Below are 19,773 nucleotides of genomic sequence, written 5' to 3'. Positions count from 1 at the left end.
CTGAAATTATGGTGCATAGCCTTGCTTTTGATGTCAAAAATCCACTCACGAATCTCAGCCTAATTTCACTCTCCCTATTCATCCTAAATACCGAAATCTTTATTTTCTTGGGAGTCTTTAGGGAAAAGCCAGATTTGAAAATGGATGGGAATTATAGTCAGAAACAGGCAAGGGGTTATTGCAAAAAAAGCAAGTTATTTTGTTGTTGATCTCTGAGCAAGATGATTTCTCCATAATACTATCGGTTCCAGATAAAAGAAAACAAGCTTAACTTTTTATTACTTTTAGTAATAAGAGTCTTTAGCCTCAGAACGGGGAACTGCAAACTTAAAGACATCCAGAGCTCTTACTTGATGCTAGTATCTGTGCTATATAATAAGCACAATCAAATTTGACATTTAGAAAATATACTACTTCTTGAAAGTGTTTTAATGTAAGGGTTGTGAATTTCCTGAAGATTTCCTGTTACAAATGTAGAGAAATTACAGTAACTTTATTTTTGGACTAATTTGCATTGGGAGACAAAATTGCAAATAGTAAATGTCACTTTGACTATGATGGGGTACGTTTATCAGCATTACTTGGATTATTAAAGCGCTAAACTACCAAGTGGGTAGTTGTATTAGTCAGCTGCATAACAGTTATCAGACATGTGAAATGTTGAAACGAAAAATGTTTAAATATGAGGTGTCATTACAGTAGCGCCATTAGAACCTTTGTTATTTGGAAAATTTCTGCTTGGACCCTGAAAAAGCAAAAGCTGTCTTTTAATACTCAATTCTTGTCTAATATCCAAAGACACAGAAGAAGGAAACACTATGCAACATCTATTTGACAGTGTTTTTTAAGGAAAATGTATTAAGATAAGAGCCGCCCACTCTAATGATATAAACCAATTTAACAATAGAAGAGCTTTGAGAAATTATTTTAAAAGGAACACTCAGTGAAACCGGAGGCTTCTGCATGATGCACCCAAAATGACAATAAATATACTGTATAGAAAAGTGAAAACTTTTTCTCAGCCTTGAACAACATGCCTACTAGCAAGAAGGGACAATGCAATGTGGAAGACATTTGTTTCTTAGTTAGAATTAATTAGCTATCTTGGTTTATTAATGCCCTTGCTGGCCTGGTACTAATAAAACCAGAAACTGTAAATTTGAGTGAAAGTAATTGCAGTCACAATGTTGTAGAACTGTTCAGAATTAATATTGAAGAACCATATTACTATAGAATAGATTAATGATAATATTAAGACAACCATTTTCTACAGTTGGAGGGAAAGAGAAAAGTTAACATATATCTCAATAGTCTGAATAAAAATGAAAAAGCTTCAACACATGAAGCTTGTGCTTGTTGAACTTAAAGATGAAACTACTGCTGAAGTTTCGTAACCCTAGTAAGTAAGCATCAAGGTCTAAGTACACATATTTCTTAATTCTTTTAAAAGAAAAACAATGTAACAGCTCATTTGATTGGACCTGAAAGTATTATGGTATGCTACTGGGTAATAAACATAAGGTAAAAGTAAAGGTTTCCCTGTCCAGCTGTGTTGGATTCTAGGGGGCAGTGCTCACCTCCGTTTCTTGGCCAAGGAAGGCAGTATTGTCTTAAGTCATGTGGCCAGCATGGCTATACACCAAAGGCACATGGAACACTGTTACCTTCCCATTGAAATGGTACCTATTTATCTACTTGCATTTGCATGTTTTCAAACTGCTAGGTAGGTAGAAGCTGAGGAAAGGAACGGGAGCTCACCGTTGCGTGGCGTTCAGGTCTTGAACTCGAGCTGTCAGCTTTCCAGTTGACAAGCTCAGTGTCTTTTAGCACTGAGCCATCACGCCCTGATAAAGATAAGTCTAATGGAATTTGAATCAGCAAAGAAATGTTCTATGCTTTTACCTTTAAAACTTACTATCATGGTTATTTACCTATACCTTTTATCTATCCTTGTCTATGCTTTTACCTTTAAAATTAAAGGTAAAATACCGCTCAATGGCTTTAGCGGCCTTTCTTCAACAAGGCCTCTATTTGAAGTCTCAGAGCTATCAAAATGATGTCAAATGTGTCCTGATGCTATTTGTGCAATGATGAAATGACAACAGTTGCTTGCCATACCCTATGACATCTAAAACAGGTCATTCAAATCTCTTGAGCATTCAGAAACTATAGCGAACAAAATGTTGACCCTAGCAATAAATGACACGCTCTTCATCTTAATGAGCTAGAAACTGCTCCCATTACCCAGATTCTTTTATTATGTGTAACCAAGCCTGATCTTTCTGTTGGAGTTAAAATAAGTACATCAAATCGAGTGCCAGAGTTTTTATGTCTTCTTTTAAAGATATAAAGCGCTGCCTTTAAAAACAGAAGTTTTCCCAAGGTGCCTCAGTGCCTCAACTAGGCAGTTATTGCATAACTAAAACCACCTTAATTCTGACTCAGGCAGGAATGATAGAGTGACATCAGCAACAAATCACATCAGTTGCTACATCCAAATAGAAGAAATTCTTGGCACCTAAAACATTGAGGATAAATCAGATCGGATACCACTGATCCACACAACCAGAAGTAAAACTTTACAAATCTCTCTTTTAGCGGGAAGAAAGTAGGAAAGTCTTATTTGCTATACCCGTAATGTGGTAATTGTGGAGGGGTCTCGGAGACGTCCATCTTCGTCTTTGAGATTATAGCCCTCTGGTCTTTTATCTCGTTCACTGACTTTCCATAGTTTCACAGTTTTATCTGGAAGAAAATCAGAACGCTTCATTGAGTTACTGAATTATTATGCATTTTGTAACAGTTAGGATTTATTGTTACTTATCACTTGCACAGTTCATCAGCGGTGATCTTCTTAGTTTTTTTTAAATCACTGCTACCATCTGCTATATGGGAGAAGGCAGCTGAAGAGTCTACAGAGAAACAATGACTTTGGGAAAATGAGAAATGTGTAATTGAACCTTTCTCAATGGCAGTGTTTTTCAAAATTGGCGACTTTAAGACTTTAACTCCAATCCCCAGAATTCCGAGCCAGAATGCTGGAGGAAATTCTGGGAACTGAAGCCCACATATCTTAAAAGTTACCAAGCTTGAGAAACACTGATCTATTAGATCATATTAATTAAGCAATCTCTTAAGACAGTGACCCCCAATCTTTTGGGCAACAGGGACTGGTTCCATGGAGAGAGTTTTTTTCCATGGACTGGAGGGGATGGGGTTTGTGTGCTGCCTGCAACCTGCAGATCGGGCTTCGCTTGTTTGTGTGGCCCTGTTGCTGGCATGCCGTGTCCCGGTGCCGTTCCACGGGCCAGGAGTTGAGGACCCCTGTCTTAAAAGGCTAAAGCCCAAGACCTCTTCAAGTAGCTTCAGCAGTCTTCTTGCTCAGACAAAGGATGGGTTTTTACAACAGTAGACACAAATAATAGGAAATGTGAAGGATATATACTAGGAATTGTATTTTTTATATATTAAAAATGATCTAGAGTTAGTATTGAACAGAGTGGTGACTATATTTGCAAATTGCACTATAATTTAGCTTGGTTAAAACAAAAAGGAACAGCAAGAGACTCCAAACTAAGATAGTGCATGTTCTTCAGATTCTGTGGCATTCATGTCCCATTTACAGATTGACTCATCACATACTGGTTAAAACAGAAAATAAATACTGAACATACAGATGCAGAAAAAGGGAAGCATGGCCACTAAGCTGTATATATCCCTTGATGATTACTTCTGTGGCCTTCCAAAGTCCTTCTGAAGCTCCCTGGTTATACCTGACATTTGATTTTTAAAAAGTATGGCCTGCTTTCTCCTTCTATCTCATTTATGAATATTTCAAATCATGTTTTGAAGTTATAGAAAACCACCTTAATTCTGTAAATGTAGGTCTATATGAACAAGAGTTCTGATTACAAACTGGGTGCTAGAATTGAACACTCTGCATGTTGGACATGTCAAGCTAAATTAATTTTACTTTGGTCTAAGAGGAGGGAACAATTTAGACTGAAAGCCAGGGCACAAATGCTCCATAAAAGCAATTTTGAATTACACGAGATCTAACTGCTGTAGCAAGCTTTGATTGCTATGTATTACACTACAAGTACAGCAATGTATGCATGAAAAAGGAGCCCAATCATGTTGGTAATTTACTCAAAAATCTGTTTCAAGTTCAATGATAGGAATAAAAACTGACACTTTATCACTGACGGTGAATCCATGTTAAATTCCACAATTGCCAGCTTGCCTAGCAGGTGAATATTTCCATTGGCTTCATCATTTTGCTGTCATTCTGTTTATTGTGTGCCACAAAATCCTGTAGGAAAAAGCCTCAGGAACATGTGGCTTTTATTCTGAATAATGGTGTTTTCATTTCCCCCTCCTGGTGGGCATTCTATCAGCAGTTTGTCATGTTCCCACAAGTTTTAAAGACAATCTTATTTGTCTTCATTTTCCCCCTCCCCATTTTTCACTTAAGAATTGCAGTTGACTCCCATAGATTTTGTTGTATTAACTCATCCTGATAAAAGTTCAATTTTCACATAGTTTGTTTTTGGAAAGGAATATTGAAGAACATTTAGGGACAACTGATAGCAGTAACGTCTGAGCTATTTGGAGGTCTTCCCAGCATATGAAAACACTTTCTGAAACTGCGAACTAATTCTCCTATGAATAAAAAAAAACTATTTAAAAACTCAATTAACAGAACATTAGGCTATATAATTAATCTTCATTGTGTTTCAGTGAGTCTTCCCCTCAAATGAGTTTAATAACTCTCAGAATTTTATTACAATGATCAATAGGGTAAATTCTCCAACACAAAGTAAGTTGACGATGAAAGATAATTAGACCCCTTTCCTCTATAGTAATTAAGTCACATTCATCTTAAAGGTCCATCCATTCTGATAACAACACTGGACCTAGTGACAGTTATGTGAACATAATCTACATTTATGCTTAGGAAATGAAAACGGAAACAGACTCACACAAATACACACAAAACAGGAGATAATTCTACCATGGGCTTTCCGGCAGTCAAGAGATAAAAAAAAAACCCTTACTAAGTTTTCAGTTACTGCATTAGATACATTAAACCTGATATAATTTAAAGCTGAATCAAGACAAAATTAGAGTGTGAGAGTGATTTTCTTACATTAGAGTTATCAAAGACAAGTTGCATTCAATCACAATTTATTACAATAAATTGACCATGAGAAGGCTGAGAATAGAGGGGCTGGAAAGATTCATATTTAGGACTAAACTGATCAGCATTTTTCTGCCGTTGAAGATTTTTTTCCACCAGATTATTGGCAAACCCATGTGTAATTTTCCATTTTACCCTATAAAAACCACACCCACATTATTTATCCTGTCTTACAGTGATCTCTATTCTTAATCATGCTGACTTTATTATATTTTTATTAGATGTGCAGAAGGCAACGCAGAGTTCCTTAGAGGCATCTGACCACTAGTGACCATTAAAATTAACAAGATTCCTTGTTTTCAAATTGACCCATGAAATGAGTACATGTCACAAGGTAACGCTAGAAAATGACACTCAAAATTTTGTCCCTTGTAATTACAAGAATATGCTATGAATTAAAATCTTCTGGGGAAAAAAATCATTATTTTTCTTTAATTGAAGGCAACATTTTGAAGATCTCTTTTCCCTTTGAGTCTTTCTTGTTGAGAAAATTTTTTAACACCAGAGCCATACTAGCATCCAGCATCAATGACATAACCCCCTCACTCTCATATAATGAGCCAATGAAGTAGAAGCCTTAGCTTTGTTGCACAAAGAATTTATATATGCATGTGTACCTATTTGTTTGCACATACAAACTCCCGTATTAGAAGGAGAAAGGACAAAAACTACTGAAGTTACCAACCAACTAATTAATTAAAGGGGATAAAATTAAAAGTCTTGGTCCATTTGGCTTAAGATAGTTTGCATTTCCTTTTCCCACCCACCATCCCACGTTAGATGGAATTCTATAAAAATGTTCAGAACCTTTTTTAAAGCTTCCACGGCATGCTTTCATATTATTTTATATGGAGTTCAATGCTGCCAAGGGCCTTGGTCAGAAAGATAGTACTTTTCTGCAACATATTTTCTCCTGGGATTGCTCAGTGGCTGCTTTAAGGAATTGCAAAATAATACTCTATTTGCATGCCCTGATACTCCAAAGCACCTTTTTTCCTTCAAGTGCAAAGTGCTTTACAACCCTTGTTTTCCCCTTTCATCTCAGATTATGTATTTTACCATATCTATATCTATAGAATAAAATTCCATCTGATTTCCCTATCTACCACAAAGCCTAGATTATTTGCAAAGTGGTAAGAATTTTCGAATTCAGTGTTTGTTTATCACAGTTTGATCTTGTGTTACTATATCTCTTCCAACACTTAAGAATTGCAGGATCCAAGTAGGTAAGAGTTCCTAATGTACCACAAATGTGGACAACCCTCTAGGCACATCTGTCTCAACTATCCTTTGAGAGTTGGTCACTGATCATAATCAGCATCAGATTTTATAGGCAATGTGTAGATCAGCAACCAGGAAACATAAGTAGCATAAAATCCCCCCACGCCCACCCATATTTCAAACAATATGGCACTAAATTCATAAGCACTAAATCCTGAACAAGAACAAGGGCTGCCAGAGGGAAAAGGACATTGATTCATTCTACATAGCACCTGAAAGTAGGACAAGAAGCAGTAGGAAGCTGGTTAGAGGAAGATTAGAACTAGAAATAAGGAGGAATTTCCTGACAGAGAAAACTATTAAGCCGTGGAACAGCCTGGTTCCGAGAGAGAAAGAGAGAGAGCTGAAAAGAACAAAGTAGAAGAGACAACGCTGGGATAGGAAGTGTGAGCTAACTTGCTAGGCAGTGGACAGCCTAGGTCTAGGACAATGTTTTTCAACCTCATTTAGCAACTTTAAGTTGTTTGGACTTCAATTCCCAGAATTCCTCAGAATTTTGGGAGTTGAAATCCACAAATATTACCATTGCTGATGTTGAGAAACACTGCCCTAGGGTACATATATAGCACACAAAGAGATGGTCGACAAAGAGATTAAATTAAATTTCAGACTCTATTGAAGATGAGACAAGAAGTTAATCACCAAGGTTTTATAGAATCACAGGATTGGAAGAGACCTTGGAGATCTTCTAGCTGAACTCTCTGCCCAAGGCAAGAGTCCTTATTTCCAGGTTGGATCTTCCTCTGACAAGCTTCCATTGATTGTTTCTTATCCTACTCTTGGGTGCCAAGGTGAATGAACTAATGTCGCCTTCCCTGAGGCAGCCCTTTAAGTATTGGAAGACTCCTACCAAATCTTCCTCAGCCTTCTCATGGTTAAGTAAACATACCTAGTGCCTTCTGCTGTTCTTCATAGAATTTAGCCTCCAGACCCGTTATCATCTTTGTTGCCCTTCTCTGCACTCTTTCTACGGCTACAGCATCTTTTTATAGTATTGTAACCAGAATTGTGGACACGACTTCTAAATGTGACCTCATCAGTGCAGGATAGAACAGAGCTGTCACTTCTTTGATTCATCAATACACCCTTGTTTCATTAATTAATTAATTAAATCAGAGCTGTACAAAGGCAGGAACTCAGTACTAATAAAAAAACAAAACCCTGACCCATCTGTTGAGAAGTCCTCTTTACTCCCAAGTGCTGAGTTTCTGAACTACAGATATTTCTCCTGGGCTAGACTGGGCTCAGATTGGGCAAAGCTTTCATTGAGGGGTCCTTGATGTTCTCTGAGCTTGCTTGCAGGCGTTTCATTACCTTAACTAGGTAACATATTCAGTGCTGTTTGCTGTCAGTTTATATTCTGGTATCTTGCCTGTCTATGTGGGTTTCTTGATTGGGGTATTGCTTACTTGATTATTGGACTGAAGTTAACCTTGGTTAACCTTGGACCAATCAAGAAATTGCCAAAGAGTCATTAGCAAACAGGCCAACCAAATAATCTCTAAGACTGCCCCCACGCCCACAGACAGGCAATGTCAAATCAAGAAGCGAGAACATGTATTCTTCACTCTAAGAACAGGACATCATGTTCCATGCAGGCAGTTTGAGAAATTTCAGCCTGCCAGCTCAATTCTCATCTATTGTAGTGTTGTGGCCCGCCAGCGGCCAGCGGAGCTGAGAGCAGAGTCAGACAATGAGGAGGTTGGGGAGGAACATGGGCCAGTCCTGGAAGCTGGGAAAGGCTCAGACGAAGGCTCTGCGTCGGAGGCAGAGATGGGGCCAAGGCTGTATGGCAGTTCTCAGCTGTCTTTGGAGCTAGACAGCAGTGAGGTAGAGGAACAGCTGGACCCTATTCCCAGTGTGCACATGCATAGAGCTGCCAGAAGAAAAGAAGAGCTAAGAAATCAGGGTTTACTTGGCCGTAAAGCTACAGGTGGGCAGTGAATGGCCCCTCCCATAGGAAATAAAAGAGGAGTGAAAGGGGAGTGGGCTTTTGCAGGAAACAATTCATTTGTTCGTTCATTCGTTTCAGGAGTGTGAAGATCTGTCCGTGAATCTCAAAGACTCTGTGCCAAGTCTTTCCTTGCACAGCACTGCATTTGGAAAATATTTACATGGCAGCTTTCCAAGCTAGATAAGGTCTGTGGTCATAAGTTCACATTTGAAAGACTGTTTACAAGGGCTTTGCTGAATCTGAATGAGAGGAATTCACTTTTCTTTAATAAAGGGGGTTTTGTCGGGACCAGGGATCTGCTTCGTGCTTTTTGGGGAAGACTAGGTCAGAACATATAGCTCCCTTTCCCTACCTGGTGTTTTTCAGAAGGATTGGGGCTGCCTCTGATTCCAAAATTGTGAAATTACAACCCGCGTATCAGAAGATACCGAAGGAATCCGCCGGATGTTGTGAGGCTGGGTCTTTCTTTATCTTGTAAATGATCTGGCGGAATATGCTTTGGGGATTTTAAGACATATTACAGAAAGTAAGAGAGAAAATTCAACATTAGGGATATCTCCAGCACAATCGCTCTTGAGTTCCTTTCTCTGGATCAAATAGAGCAATAAATACTTGTCCTGTAGAGAGATTACAAGTATGAATGAGCACAACCCATCAAAGCAGGATATTTTGGCTGGGAAGCAAAGCAAAAAAAAAAGTACCTGTTGTTATAACATACCATTGGTGGAGAGAAGGAAATAGGCTGCATTTTGCTGTGGGAGCCATCGTATTTTATTGATCTTCTCCTCTATCTCTAAGCTCTTCAGGTAATCGAACTCAGGTTCATGGCTCTGGAATGTGCTGTAAACATTATATTCTCCCCTGCGATGGGGCTGATTTTTGCTCTGCAGGAGTGGGAAAGAAACATAAAGGGATTCTTAGACGTGCCAGAGCTAGCAAATTTTCAATTGATTCTTTTGTTCTCTGAAGATTGTTAAGAGGAAAATGTCTGATTACGGTGACACATTGCAGTTTAAAGTACCAAAGCGGAGCTATTTCTTGCACAATGCCCTCTCCTCCTGTGTCACTTTCTATGTTCACTGGTGACAGGAAGCAGGAAGGGCATCTTTGTTTCATTTTGATTCAAGAATGCATCAATCCCTATCATTCAATTTAAGAGACAAATTGGCATGAAGCAACAACCGCTCAATTCAAAGAACAAATCCAGCTTGACTTGTGCACAAAATTCTCTCCAATAGAAAGGACACAGTTCTAATATACAAACCTACCACACATTTAATGTAATAAATGAATTCACAGAGCAAGGCTACCTTAAATATCTGGAATATGGTTTCTAGAAAAAGAATTGGGAGACCAACAGAAAATAAAAGATGAAAGGACTGAAACAGATAGTAGCAAAATCCTTCTATATTTAGGCTAGCATTGGGAAATAAATGGAAGGGAAAGGAATATAACAGTGATGGCGAACCTATGGCACGCGTGCCACAGGTGGCAAGCAGAGCAATTTGTCAGGGCACGCGAGGCACTGCCCTGTTAGCTGGCCAGCGCACGCATGCGCGCGCTGGCCAGCTGAGTTCACCGTTTTTAAAAGCCATTTTTTCGCCCTCCCCAGGCTTCAGATGCTTTATAGGAGCCTGGGGAGGGCGAAAAGAGCCTCCCCCGCCCCCCCAGAGCCCTCCGGAGGCTTCAGGAACCGTCCGGAGGCTTCCCTGAAGCCTTCGAAATGCTTAAAACGACCCCCCGAGCAAACCGGAAGTGACTTCTGGTTTACTCGGAGGGTCGTTTTGAGCGCTCCGACGGCATCAGGGAAGCCTCCGGAAGGTTCCTGAAGCCTTCGGAATGCTTAAAATGACCCTCCAATCAAACCGGAAGTGACTTCCGGTTTGCTCGGACGGCCGTTTTAAGCGCTCCGAAGGCGTCAGGGAAGCCTCCAGACGGTCCCTGAAGCCTTCGGAACACTTAAAACGACCCTCTGAGCAAACCGGAAGTCACTTCCAGTTTCCTCGGAAGGTTGTTTTAAGCGTTCCGAAGGCTTCAGGGAAGCCTCCGGATGGTCCCTGAAGCCTCCGGAGGGCCTCCGGGGGGGGGGAGGCTCTTTTCACCCTCCCCAGGCTCCTATAAAGCCTCTGGAGCCTGGGGAGGGTGAAAAAAGCATGTAAAAATGGGGGGGGGGTCGTGCCTGTTGTGTGCGCATATGCACTGGGGGGGGTCGCACATTGCATTATGGGTGCGGCACGCCCGCACACGACCCCCTGCATTCCCCCCCACTTGTGGCACGCGAGCCAAAAAAGATTCACCATCGCTGGGATATAATGTCACTAAAAACTCTGCTGTTTTCTCTTACTTTGCACCTTGTATATGTTAAAGGCTTAAATAAATAACAGAGTAATAAAAATACAGTAGTAAACTGAACAAAATTACTCATGTCTGATTTTATTTTCAAAGGACCAGAATATGATACTGAAGCACTTCTGAATGGTACTATCTGGCTATACCCAGGGTGAAATCAACTTATCTTCGCTACCGGTTCACAAAGGTGAGTGCATGCAAATCTATCTCCGTGCATGCGCAGGGCCTTACGCGCAGGTACAGAGCATAAAAAACGGACATGACGTCCGGGCGGATCCTGCTACCAAGCATGCCTTCAAAGGTAAGTAGAACAGCCGGGTTGGGGGGGGGGAATCCGCTGTGCCACACAATTTAGATTAGCTTTCTAGCTAATATAAATCACAAGTCACAGTTGATCGTTGGAAAAAGCGGTTCGGGGAACCGGTAATAATTTTAACTACCGGTTCAGGCAAATCGGTCCGAACCGGTAGCATTTCACCCCTGGCCTATACCCAGATCAGAAAGCTGTTTTGTACCTGCAAAGCAGGGTGTAAGGTAGAACTAAAACTCACAGTGTCCTGTAAATTTCTAGTCTAGCATCTTAACCACGACACCAATCAAAATATAATATTTACTAGTATGGAAAGGCTTCTTAAACTCTATTCTATTTGTATATTTAGTTTTTCTTATATGTTGGCATAGATCCAGAGCATCGTTCAGGAGAACAGTGCATCCCATCAACATAAACTATAACAAAGCTTGGTATGTGTTTGTTTGTTTCTTTACGTTATACTAATTTGGGAAGGGTGGGATCCTGCTAATTTAAAACAAAGCAGACTTCAAAAGCATTACAACTAAAGTTCTGCTTGCATTTATGACATTTCAGCAGCAGACTGAAATCCTCTGCCTGCAATTATTGTTCCAGGATGCAAAGGGATTCAAGAAAATCCAACATTTGTAGAGTTGTTTCTTTTTTTTAAAGAAGCTGCCCGATTGATCTTAATGGCTTTTTTTTTTTTTTTTTGCAATTTTCTGTGCGGTGCAATAGAAGCCGGGTAAAGAGTGACACACAAAGATTAGGAAACAGCAGGCAACTTCTTTTAAAAGGGTAAAAATGGGCATTTTTGCATTCACCAGCACTTACCTCCTGCTCACGTTGAAATATTACAACACGACCCCCCTTGTCCCCTGTCGCTAGTAATTCTCCTGTGTGGTTGAATTCTACTGTAGAGATAATATCAGCTAAAAAGAAAGAGACAAAGGCAATTTAAGTTAACCGCAGACCAGCTTTGCACTGGCATCTCAGAACATCACTGCCTATACAATCAGAGGAAGAAGCCCTTGCCTCTCTGGTGGAATTTCTACGAAGCATTTTAGATTTCCAATCACACTTGAATCTTGTTAAGGGAATTCATAAGCATTGTTCCTGAAGGATACAGCTAGTCCTTGACTTACAACAGTTCAATTAGTTAACAGCAACACTGAAAAAAGTGTTCGCATTTATCACAGACTTGTAGCATTCCCATGGTCACGTGATCAAAATGCAGACGCCTATCAACTGACTCATATTTATGACAGTCGCAGTGTCCAAAAGTCATGTGATCCACCTTTTGTGACCTTCTGACAAGCAAAGTGAATTGGGAAGCCAGATTCACTTAACAACCATGTTACTAACTTTCTCACTTGGCAACATAAATGTTGAGCTCAATCGTGGTCGTAAGTCGAGGACTACCTGTATTGCGGCTCTAAGCTCCATTCACACACTTTCAGTATGATCCCCCTTTTCCCACTTGTCCTGATGCTGCATAGAGCCAAGGCCAAAGGGCAAATAACTGGTTAAAGGATTTAGTTGATGGACAGTACATTTCTTGATTGGCCAATGGTTTTCACTTAAAAAAGAACAAAAAATCAAGGCACTATGTATTTCTAGTGCTAGAAAGAATCAGGCCATGTTGAAATAATCATTTTGCTTGTTTAAAGATGCATACATTCAAGAGGATGAGTTATGAACTTGTTTTAACCTTAACTAATAATTTCTGGAACAACTCAGGATCTGAACCAGCACCAGAGACTTGTATAATTATGTTACAGTTTTGATTTGCAAGCGGAGGCCAAATTCTCTTTTCTAGCTCTTGAACTGCGATTGACAGAAATGTGATTCCACAGAAAGGGTCAGCATCTCTCATAATAATAATAATTTGTTTCTACTACAACGTGACTAGTAAGATTCAGTAACTCTTCCAGCACATATCCTATTCCCTGCCTCAAAACCATGAAACAATATGAGATATTTTGCCACGCTTCTCATTTAGAGCATCAGGAAACAGCAACAGGTAACTTGAAACTTTGTAATATTAAACCATTCTTTCTTTCTTTTCTCGCTGCTTTCCATTAGCTGGATCAACCCCAATAGAATCGGCTTTCAAAAGACGCACTATCCTGTATAACTGGCACATTTATAACCACACAGGACGTATACAGTATAGACACGCAATGTTACAAATTAAATTCTATATTAATGGCACAATATGAACAGGAGGACATTACTTTTTTATTGCAACAGTGAACAAATAATCTCTCGTCTTTCTGGAGTAGCCTCTGAGTAGATCTATCATTTTCCAGTGGGAAGAACATCATAGGTCAAAAGAAGAGCTGGCCTCACTGGGGGCACTTTTTCTGATTTCACAATATAAATCACTTGTGGGACTAAAAGGAGTGCACATCTGCCTTCCATATTTGTTCTTCTCTCAATTATTATTATACCAATATCCCCAATCTTAATGAAGGATAGAGATGAAATCATTAGTTTTGGAAAAAGGTCCAGAACTGAGAAGAGAATGGAAGCAGAAGAAACAAAAAACAAATCCTTTAGATGGAAAAAGAAAGGCCAAACAAAGATGTTTGATCTGAGATTTTCCAGGTTTGGAATTATTAGTGAAGTTCATATAAAGCAAGGGTGTCAAACTCAAGGCCTGTGGGCCGGATCTGGCCCATGGAGTGCTTAGATCTGTCCTGCAGGGCTGCCCTGGAAACAGCTAAGCACCGGCCCGCGGAGCCTCTGACAATGAAAACAGAGCTCAGGAGGGCCATGCGCGAGCTTTGTTTTTGTGGCAAAGGACTGCAGGAGGCCATCACGGCCAAAAATATAGCCCGGGAGGACCACATGTGCCCCCCCAAGCTCTGTTTTCACTGGTAGAAGGCTGCAAGAAGCTCCCCTCTAGCCCCAACCAGGCCACCACAGGTGCCCCCAACATGAGTAACGTCAAGCTGGCCACGCCCACCCTGGCCATGCCCACCTGGCCCCCCAAGGTTAAATACAACCCTGATGTGGCTTTCAATGAAATCAAGTTTGACGCCCCTGATATAAAATAGCACAATCTATACAAAGTAAAAAGTAGTGTAATTCTAAACACATTCACTCAGAAATTAAGTCTGATGGGTTTTCTTGTATTTAAAGTATTCCATATTTTCTCTTATTGGCAGTTCAATGAAGAACATGATGGTGATGATGCTAACTTTTTAAAAACTATGTTTTTGTTCAACTCAAAACTAGTGAACATACCTAATATTCCAATTTCCTATTTTCTCACACAACAACAACCTGGTGAAGTTGTCTGAGCTGAGAGAGAGTGATTGCCCCAAAATCAAGGAGCCAGATTTCATGCCTAAAGTGGGATTAGAAGTCACTCTCCTAGTTTCTAATCCAGCATGTTCACCATTACACCAAGCAGTTCCTCTTTTGTCACTTTGTCCAGTCCTCAAATCAATTCCCAGGTCATGGATTCTAGAAATTTGATATTAGCTATATCAATAGCTATAATATTTATGGTATTATATTTAGTACTGACTCATCTTTGCAATTTAAAATATAATGCAATAATATGCATGTAGCAGCTAAAAGAAAAACAAAGACTCTGGTGCAGAGAAATTACAAATAATGTGTTTTAAATAAGCAGAATGGAAGAGTTTGCACTGCATCAAGGTAAACTGCTGATGAGTAGTTTTATCAGGGCTATTCTTAGTGGGGGGAAAGTCAGAGGTTAATTTTGCTGCAATTACTCCCTCTCTGCCTTCAGTGATTACATTGAGTGCAGGTTTCAGCAAATGTAAAGCATGACTGTGAAGGGAGGGAGAAGACTTCAGAGGCAGGAGTACTGCTAACCACATTGTCTTTTAAAAAATGAAGCAAGCGTTCACACATTCTGACCCTTTGGCATCCATCTTCACTGCGAGAAGACTAGATCTGAAAATGTTACTTGGTTTAAATCTAGTATTTACATAAGCTTTTTCAGTTTCTTCAGAAGCTTTCAGTACTGCTGCTAAGAAGACTGTAAATATCAGAATACTGTAACTTTCTATAGTCATGTCTAATAAAAAGACCTAAATGTGCAATCATAATCCTGAAATGAGATCTGTTGTGCATAACCTTTGGATGTCAAGAGTAAATAGAATGTGTGCATCTCTTATGCATTTCAGTCATCAGCTGTTTCAGAGATAAGACTAAACTATGATCTGTGTGAACAGAATAGCACAGCCATGGCTGTACATGAATCCCTCTTCTTTTCTGCCTACGATTGCTGCAGAGATGAGGAAAAAGGAAAGGTTTGGTTTTGGATTTGACTGAACTTCCACAATTCCTTCCAGCCGAACTCAGATAACGGCACCTATTTATACTATAGAAATCATTCTAGGTTTGGAAAGCATACTGGTTCTCGACATTAACTGCAATCCAATAATAATAGCATAAAGAACTATAATATGTATAGCTGCTCATCTCACATTTACTCTAGCCAGCTTACAATAAAAGAATTAAAATCCTTAAAATACAAAAAAACCCAAATCAAAATAAAAACACATAGTTGGGCTATGGGTGTGTGCATGTGCGTGGGTGTGTGTAAATATGTACACCTACACACACACCTACTCACACAAAACATAAATATGCAAATTATTATTCTTGCCAGAGATATATCTTAATCTCACAAAGGAATACCAATAAGCAAAACACAGATGCTATTGAATACCACTTCCTATGGTCACAAAGAAATGTTTTACAAGGTGTTTTTTCAGTTCAGCCATTATATCTCATTCTAATTTCCAAAAGCAACTATCTTTCTCCCCAGCTGATAGCTTGTGCTGCCTTGTCATCCGAGGGCTATTTCTATAATGCTGGTGTAAAAACCTTTGCCATGATGATTCTCATAGGCAGCACATGGAGCTCTTTCCCTAGAATCTTGCTACTTCTGCAAATATAGAAACGAGAGATGACACTACACAACCTTATCACGTTCAAAGGCACAAGGCCTTTTGTTGAAAGGAAATTGTGATTGTCCCCCAACCCCATGTTAGTAATGTTGCTGCATAATCTAAATGTATTTCAAACTCTACTTAAAAATAACCTTTACTGCTAAAGACATTTACATTTTCATAATCGTGCATTTGGAATTTCACTGGTAAGAAATGGAACTTAGAAAAAAGAGCAGGGGTGAAGTTCAGCAGGTTCTGACAGGTTCTGGAGAACCGATAGCGGAAATTTTGAGTAGTTCGGAGAACCCGCAAATACAATCTCTGGCTGGCCCAAGAGCGGGGTGGGAATAGAGATTTTGCAATATCCTTCCCCTGCCACGCCCACCAAGCTATGCCCACAGTACTGGTAGTAAAAAAATTGAATTTCACCCCTGGAAAAGAGCTATAATTAAAATAAATACTGAACATTTCTTTATCCCCTTTATCTTTTTTTCAAAATGTTGTCTCTATTAACACAGTATCTTACAAAGATACGGATCCACTGCCACTTCGTATTTATTTAGCAGATCGGGAGAAATGGAATCATCGCGTTGGGTTTGATTCTAACGCTGCCTTCTGTATCAGGAGTTGGGGAAAGTGCAGTGGTGGGATTCAAATAATTTAACAACAGGTTCGCTGCCCTAATGATTTCTTCCAACCACCAGTTCACCAAACTGCTCAGAAAGTTAACAACCGGTTCTCCCAAAGTGGTGCAAACTGGCTGAATCCCACCACTGGGAAAGTGATGCTCACCACTATGAAGATATTTCATATATAGAAATGTGACATTACAAGGAATAAAATCACATGGTGGCCAATTTGTGTCTTGGATGTTTACTTCTGCTTTCAAGAATATGAACAAGTAGAAAATCGTAAATTTCTTAGACGGTATGTTAAAGATCCTCGTCTTCATATGTGGTGATGCATTTCCTTGCAAGTTACAACTTGATTGTGCCTAAATTATTCACTCTATGATCCATGGCTCTGTCTGTATAATGTCTGTCCTTTTTATATCCGCTCTTCCCACTCTCTGCTGTCTATAAGGCAGATGAATAGTGAGCTCTATGCTGCTTCATTCCTAACTTTAGAAAATTTTCTCCAGGTTGTCCTAACTCAGTCTTTTTCAACTTTGCCAACTTGCGTGTGGCTGGGGAATTCTGGGAGTTGAAGTCCACACATGTTAAAGTTTCCAAGGCTGAGAAATACTGCCCCAATTTCACCAGCTAAAGGCCTATTCTGGATTTCCATTGTTTTTAAAGTTTCTTGTTCATTCAAAATGAAAGAAAGTAAAATTGGCATATTTTAGCCACTTAACTCTACAGCAGAAAGATTACTGGAATGGCTATTCTCTAGTTTAATTTGCAATAGTTTAAAATTAACTTCATTGAATCAGCTACACAGCTGTTTAAATACAGCCATGGCACATGCAATCCATTTAGATAGTATTTGTGAAAGCATCATTATTACCATACAGCCAACCAATCAGAATTTAATTGAAACATGAACATTAGCCCCAGGATACAAATGGAAAAACAACATCAAGTTCTATAAAATGGATTACCCACTTTGACCGGACTGGAAAAACAAATATTGAAGAACTCTTATTTTATGGCAAATCAAATATATACCAACTATCTGGATGTAAATCCCTGTGAACCACCCACATAAACTGTAAAAACTCAGTCTCATTTCACAAAGTGTATTTCATGTAATTGCTCTGGGATTCAATGACCAACATAATGGTGACAAATCTGACAATTTTGTATGCAGAAACTAACATTGCTAATTGACATCAATGTACAGCATAGAAGCTTCATAATGGGATGGTGATCTTGCATTCTTTTTCTGTACATGCATCTTTATGGATTTTTTTAAAAAAAACCTTTGCCTTGTTTGATTGTGGAGCCATGCAGTCAGTCTGAAATCAGGAGGCATCTCCATCGACACTGACAGGGAATAGTATTTTAAACGAGAGAAAAGCAGATTCCAGGTAAGAAAACTAGCAACAGCAATAGCACTTAGACTTATATACCACTTTACAGTGCTTTATAGCCCTCTCTAAGCAGTTTACAGAGTCAGCATATTGCTCCCAACAATCTGGGTCCTCATTTTACCCACCTCGGAAAGATGGAAGGCTGAGTCAACCTTGAGCCTGCTGAGATCTGATCTGCCAAATTGCAGGTAGCTGGCAGACTGCAGAAGTAGCCTGCAATACTACCTTCTAACCATTGCACCACTGCAACTCATTCAAATATCTTACAGTAAGAGAGCTTAGACGGCACCCAATTTGGTATAGTGGTTAAAGGCATCAGGTTAGAAACCTCTGTGTTGTGTGTGTGTGTGTATGTGTGTGTGTGTGTGTGTGTGTGCGTGCGTGCGTGCCTGTATTCCAACACTGCACCAACAGAAAGAACGGAAGACACCAATTTGGCTAAATGTATACTTTCGGATCCATATTCTTTCTTGCAATATTGCTAAAAAATGAATGGGTGAGATCAAAGGAGCACTTTGGATGAGAAATGGGCATTTCAGAGGACAGGCTTGGTCCTTCTTGGTTGTTCAGTCACTTCCTTCCTTAATTAGCTTATAAGATGCTCTCATTGTTTCAAACTGATGGGTTACATGTGATTAAAATACATGTCAGCTCTTACTGAGATATTGCTGCTTTTCAGGTTTGCTTTTGACATTCTTGTATATTAATATAATCTGAAGCTGCTTGTTGCCTGCTACTTCAAGCAACTTCGTTTAAAAGCTAGTACACTATCATATTAATTTGGATTTCTAGGCAATCAACATTTGAATGATGTACAATTACTAACTTCACTCAAAGGACTCCAGCGGCATATTGGTAGAAACAGCAGGAGGAAGAATAAGAAATCTTGCCTTTTAGTTGCTTTCCTGCATCTTGGGCGCCTCCCTTCAATAAAAGCAATTCAACAAAAACAGTTTCCATGGTGACCCTTCATTTTCCAAGTGGCAGATGATATCACTCCGTAGTTTTCTCCTTTCTGAAATGCATTTATGTTTCTTACTGCTCCAAGGCTAAGTATTCTGAAGACTGGATTTGATTTCATTATGAGCAATAGGTTAGAATTAGGAGGGGGGGACTCCTCCTAAAATATACACATAGAGCTCAGCATTATTTTAAGAGATATTTTTAATATATTCCACCCACACAATTGGACAGCAAGTGGATGGGACAATACTGTTACCATCTTCAAAGCGCTCCATGGCATAGGGCCTAGTTACCTGCGGGATCGTGTCCTGCCCCATACATCCCTGCGACCCATTCGCTCACACAGGGAGGGTCTCCTCCGGGTGCCGTCCTCTAGAGATTGTCAGAGGGCGGTGCCCAGGAGTAGGTCCTTCTCTGTGGCGGGCCCTACCCTTTGGAACGACCTCCCCCCAGACATTAGAACAACAACCGATCTCCGCTCCTTCCGCAGTAAACTGAAGACCCACCTGTTTCGGCTAGCCGGCCTGGCATAATTCAACAACTTTTCCACCCCTAGGTCATTTTTAATTGTCAATTTTAGTTTTTAAACTATTAATGTTATTGGGGTTTTAACCTTTTTTAGTATTGTAATTATTTATTTATTTTTACCTCCTCTGTATGACACTGTGCTGATTGTTGCTTGTGTACGTCGCCCCGAGTCCCTGTGGGGAGAGGGGGCGACTAATAAGTTTAAATAAATAAATAAAATAAATAAATAAATAAATACTG

The 19,773-nt window shown here is 39.7% G+C and overlaps 1 protein-coding gene across 2 annotated transcripts in view; it reads right to left on the bottom strand.

Moving 5' to 3' along the window:
• PPP2R2B (protein phosphatase 2 regulatory subunit Bbeta) overlaps positions 1 to 19,773 on the bottom strand; it is a 284,774-nt gene that overhangs the window by 65,208 nt on the left and 199,793 nt on the right. For both annotated transcript variants that reach the window (XM_081936016.1, XM_081936017.1), the window contains exons 2-4: positions 11,908 to 12,005; positions 9,154 to 9,319; positions 2,633 to 2,745 (exon numbers count right to left, since the gene is read on the bottom strand). In XM_081936016.1, coding sequence (XP_081792142.1) covers positions 2,633 to 2,745; positions 9,154 to 9,319; positions 11,908 to 12,005 — 377 coding nt within the window. The remainder of the gene's footprint in view (positions 1 to 2,632; positions 2,746 to 9,153; positions 9,320 to 11,907; positions 12,006 to 19,773) is intronic.

The sequence above is a fragment of the Natrix helvetica genome, assembly GCF_964273705.1.
Source record: "Natrix helvetica genome assembly, chromosome: 1".
In the NCBI taxonomy this organism is placed as follows: Eukaryota; Metazoa; Chordata; class Lepidosauria; order Squamata; family Natricidae; genus Natrix; species Natrix helvetica.
This window is presented reverse-complemented; position numbering and strand designations above follow the sequence as displayed.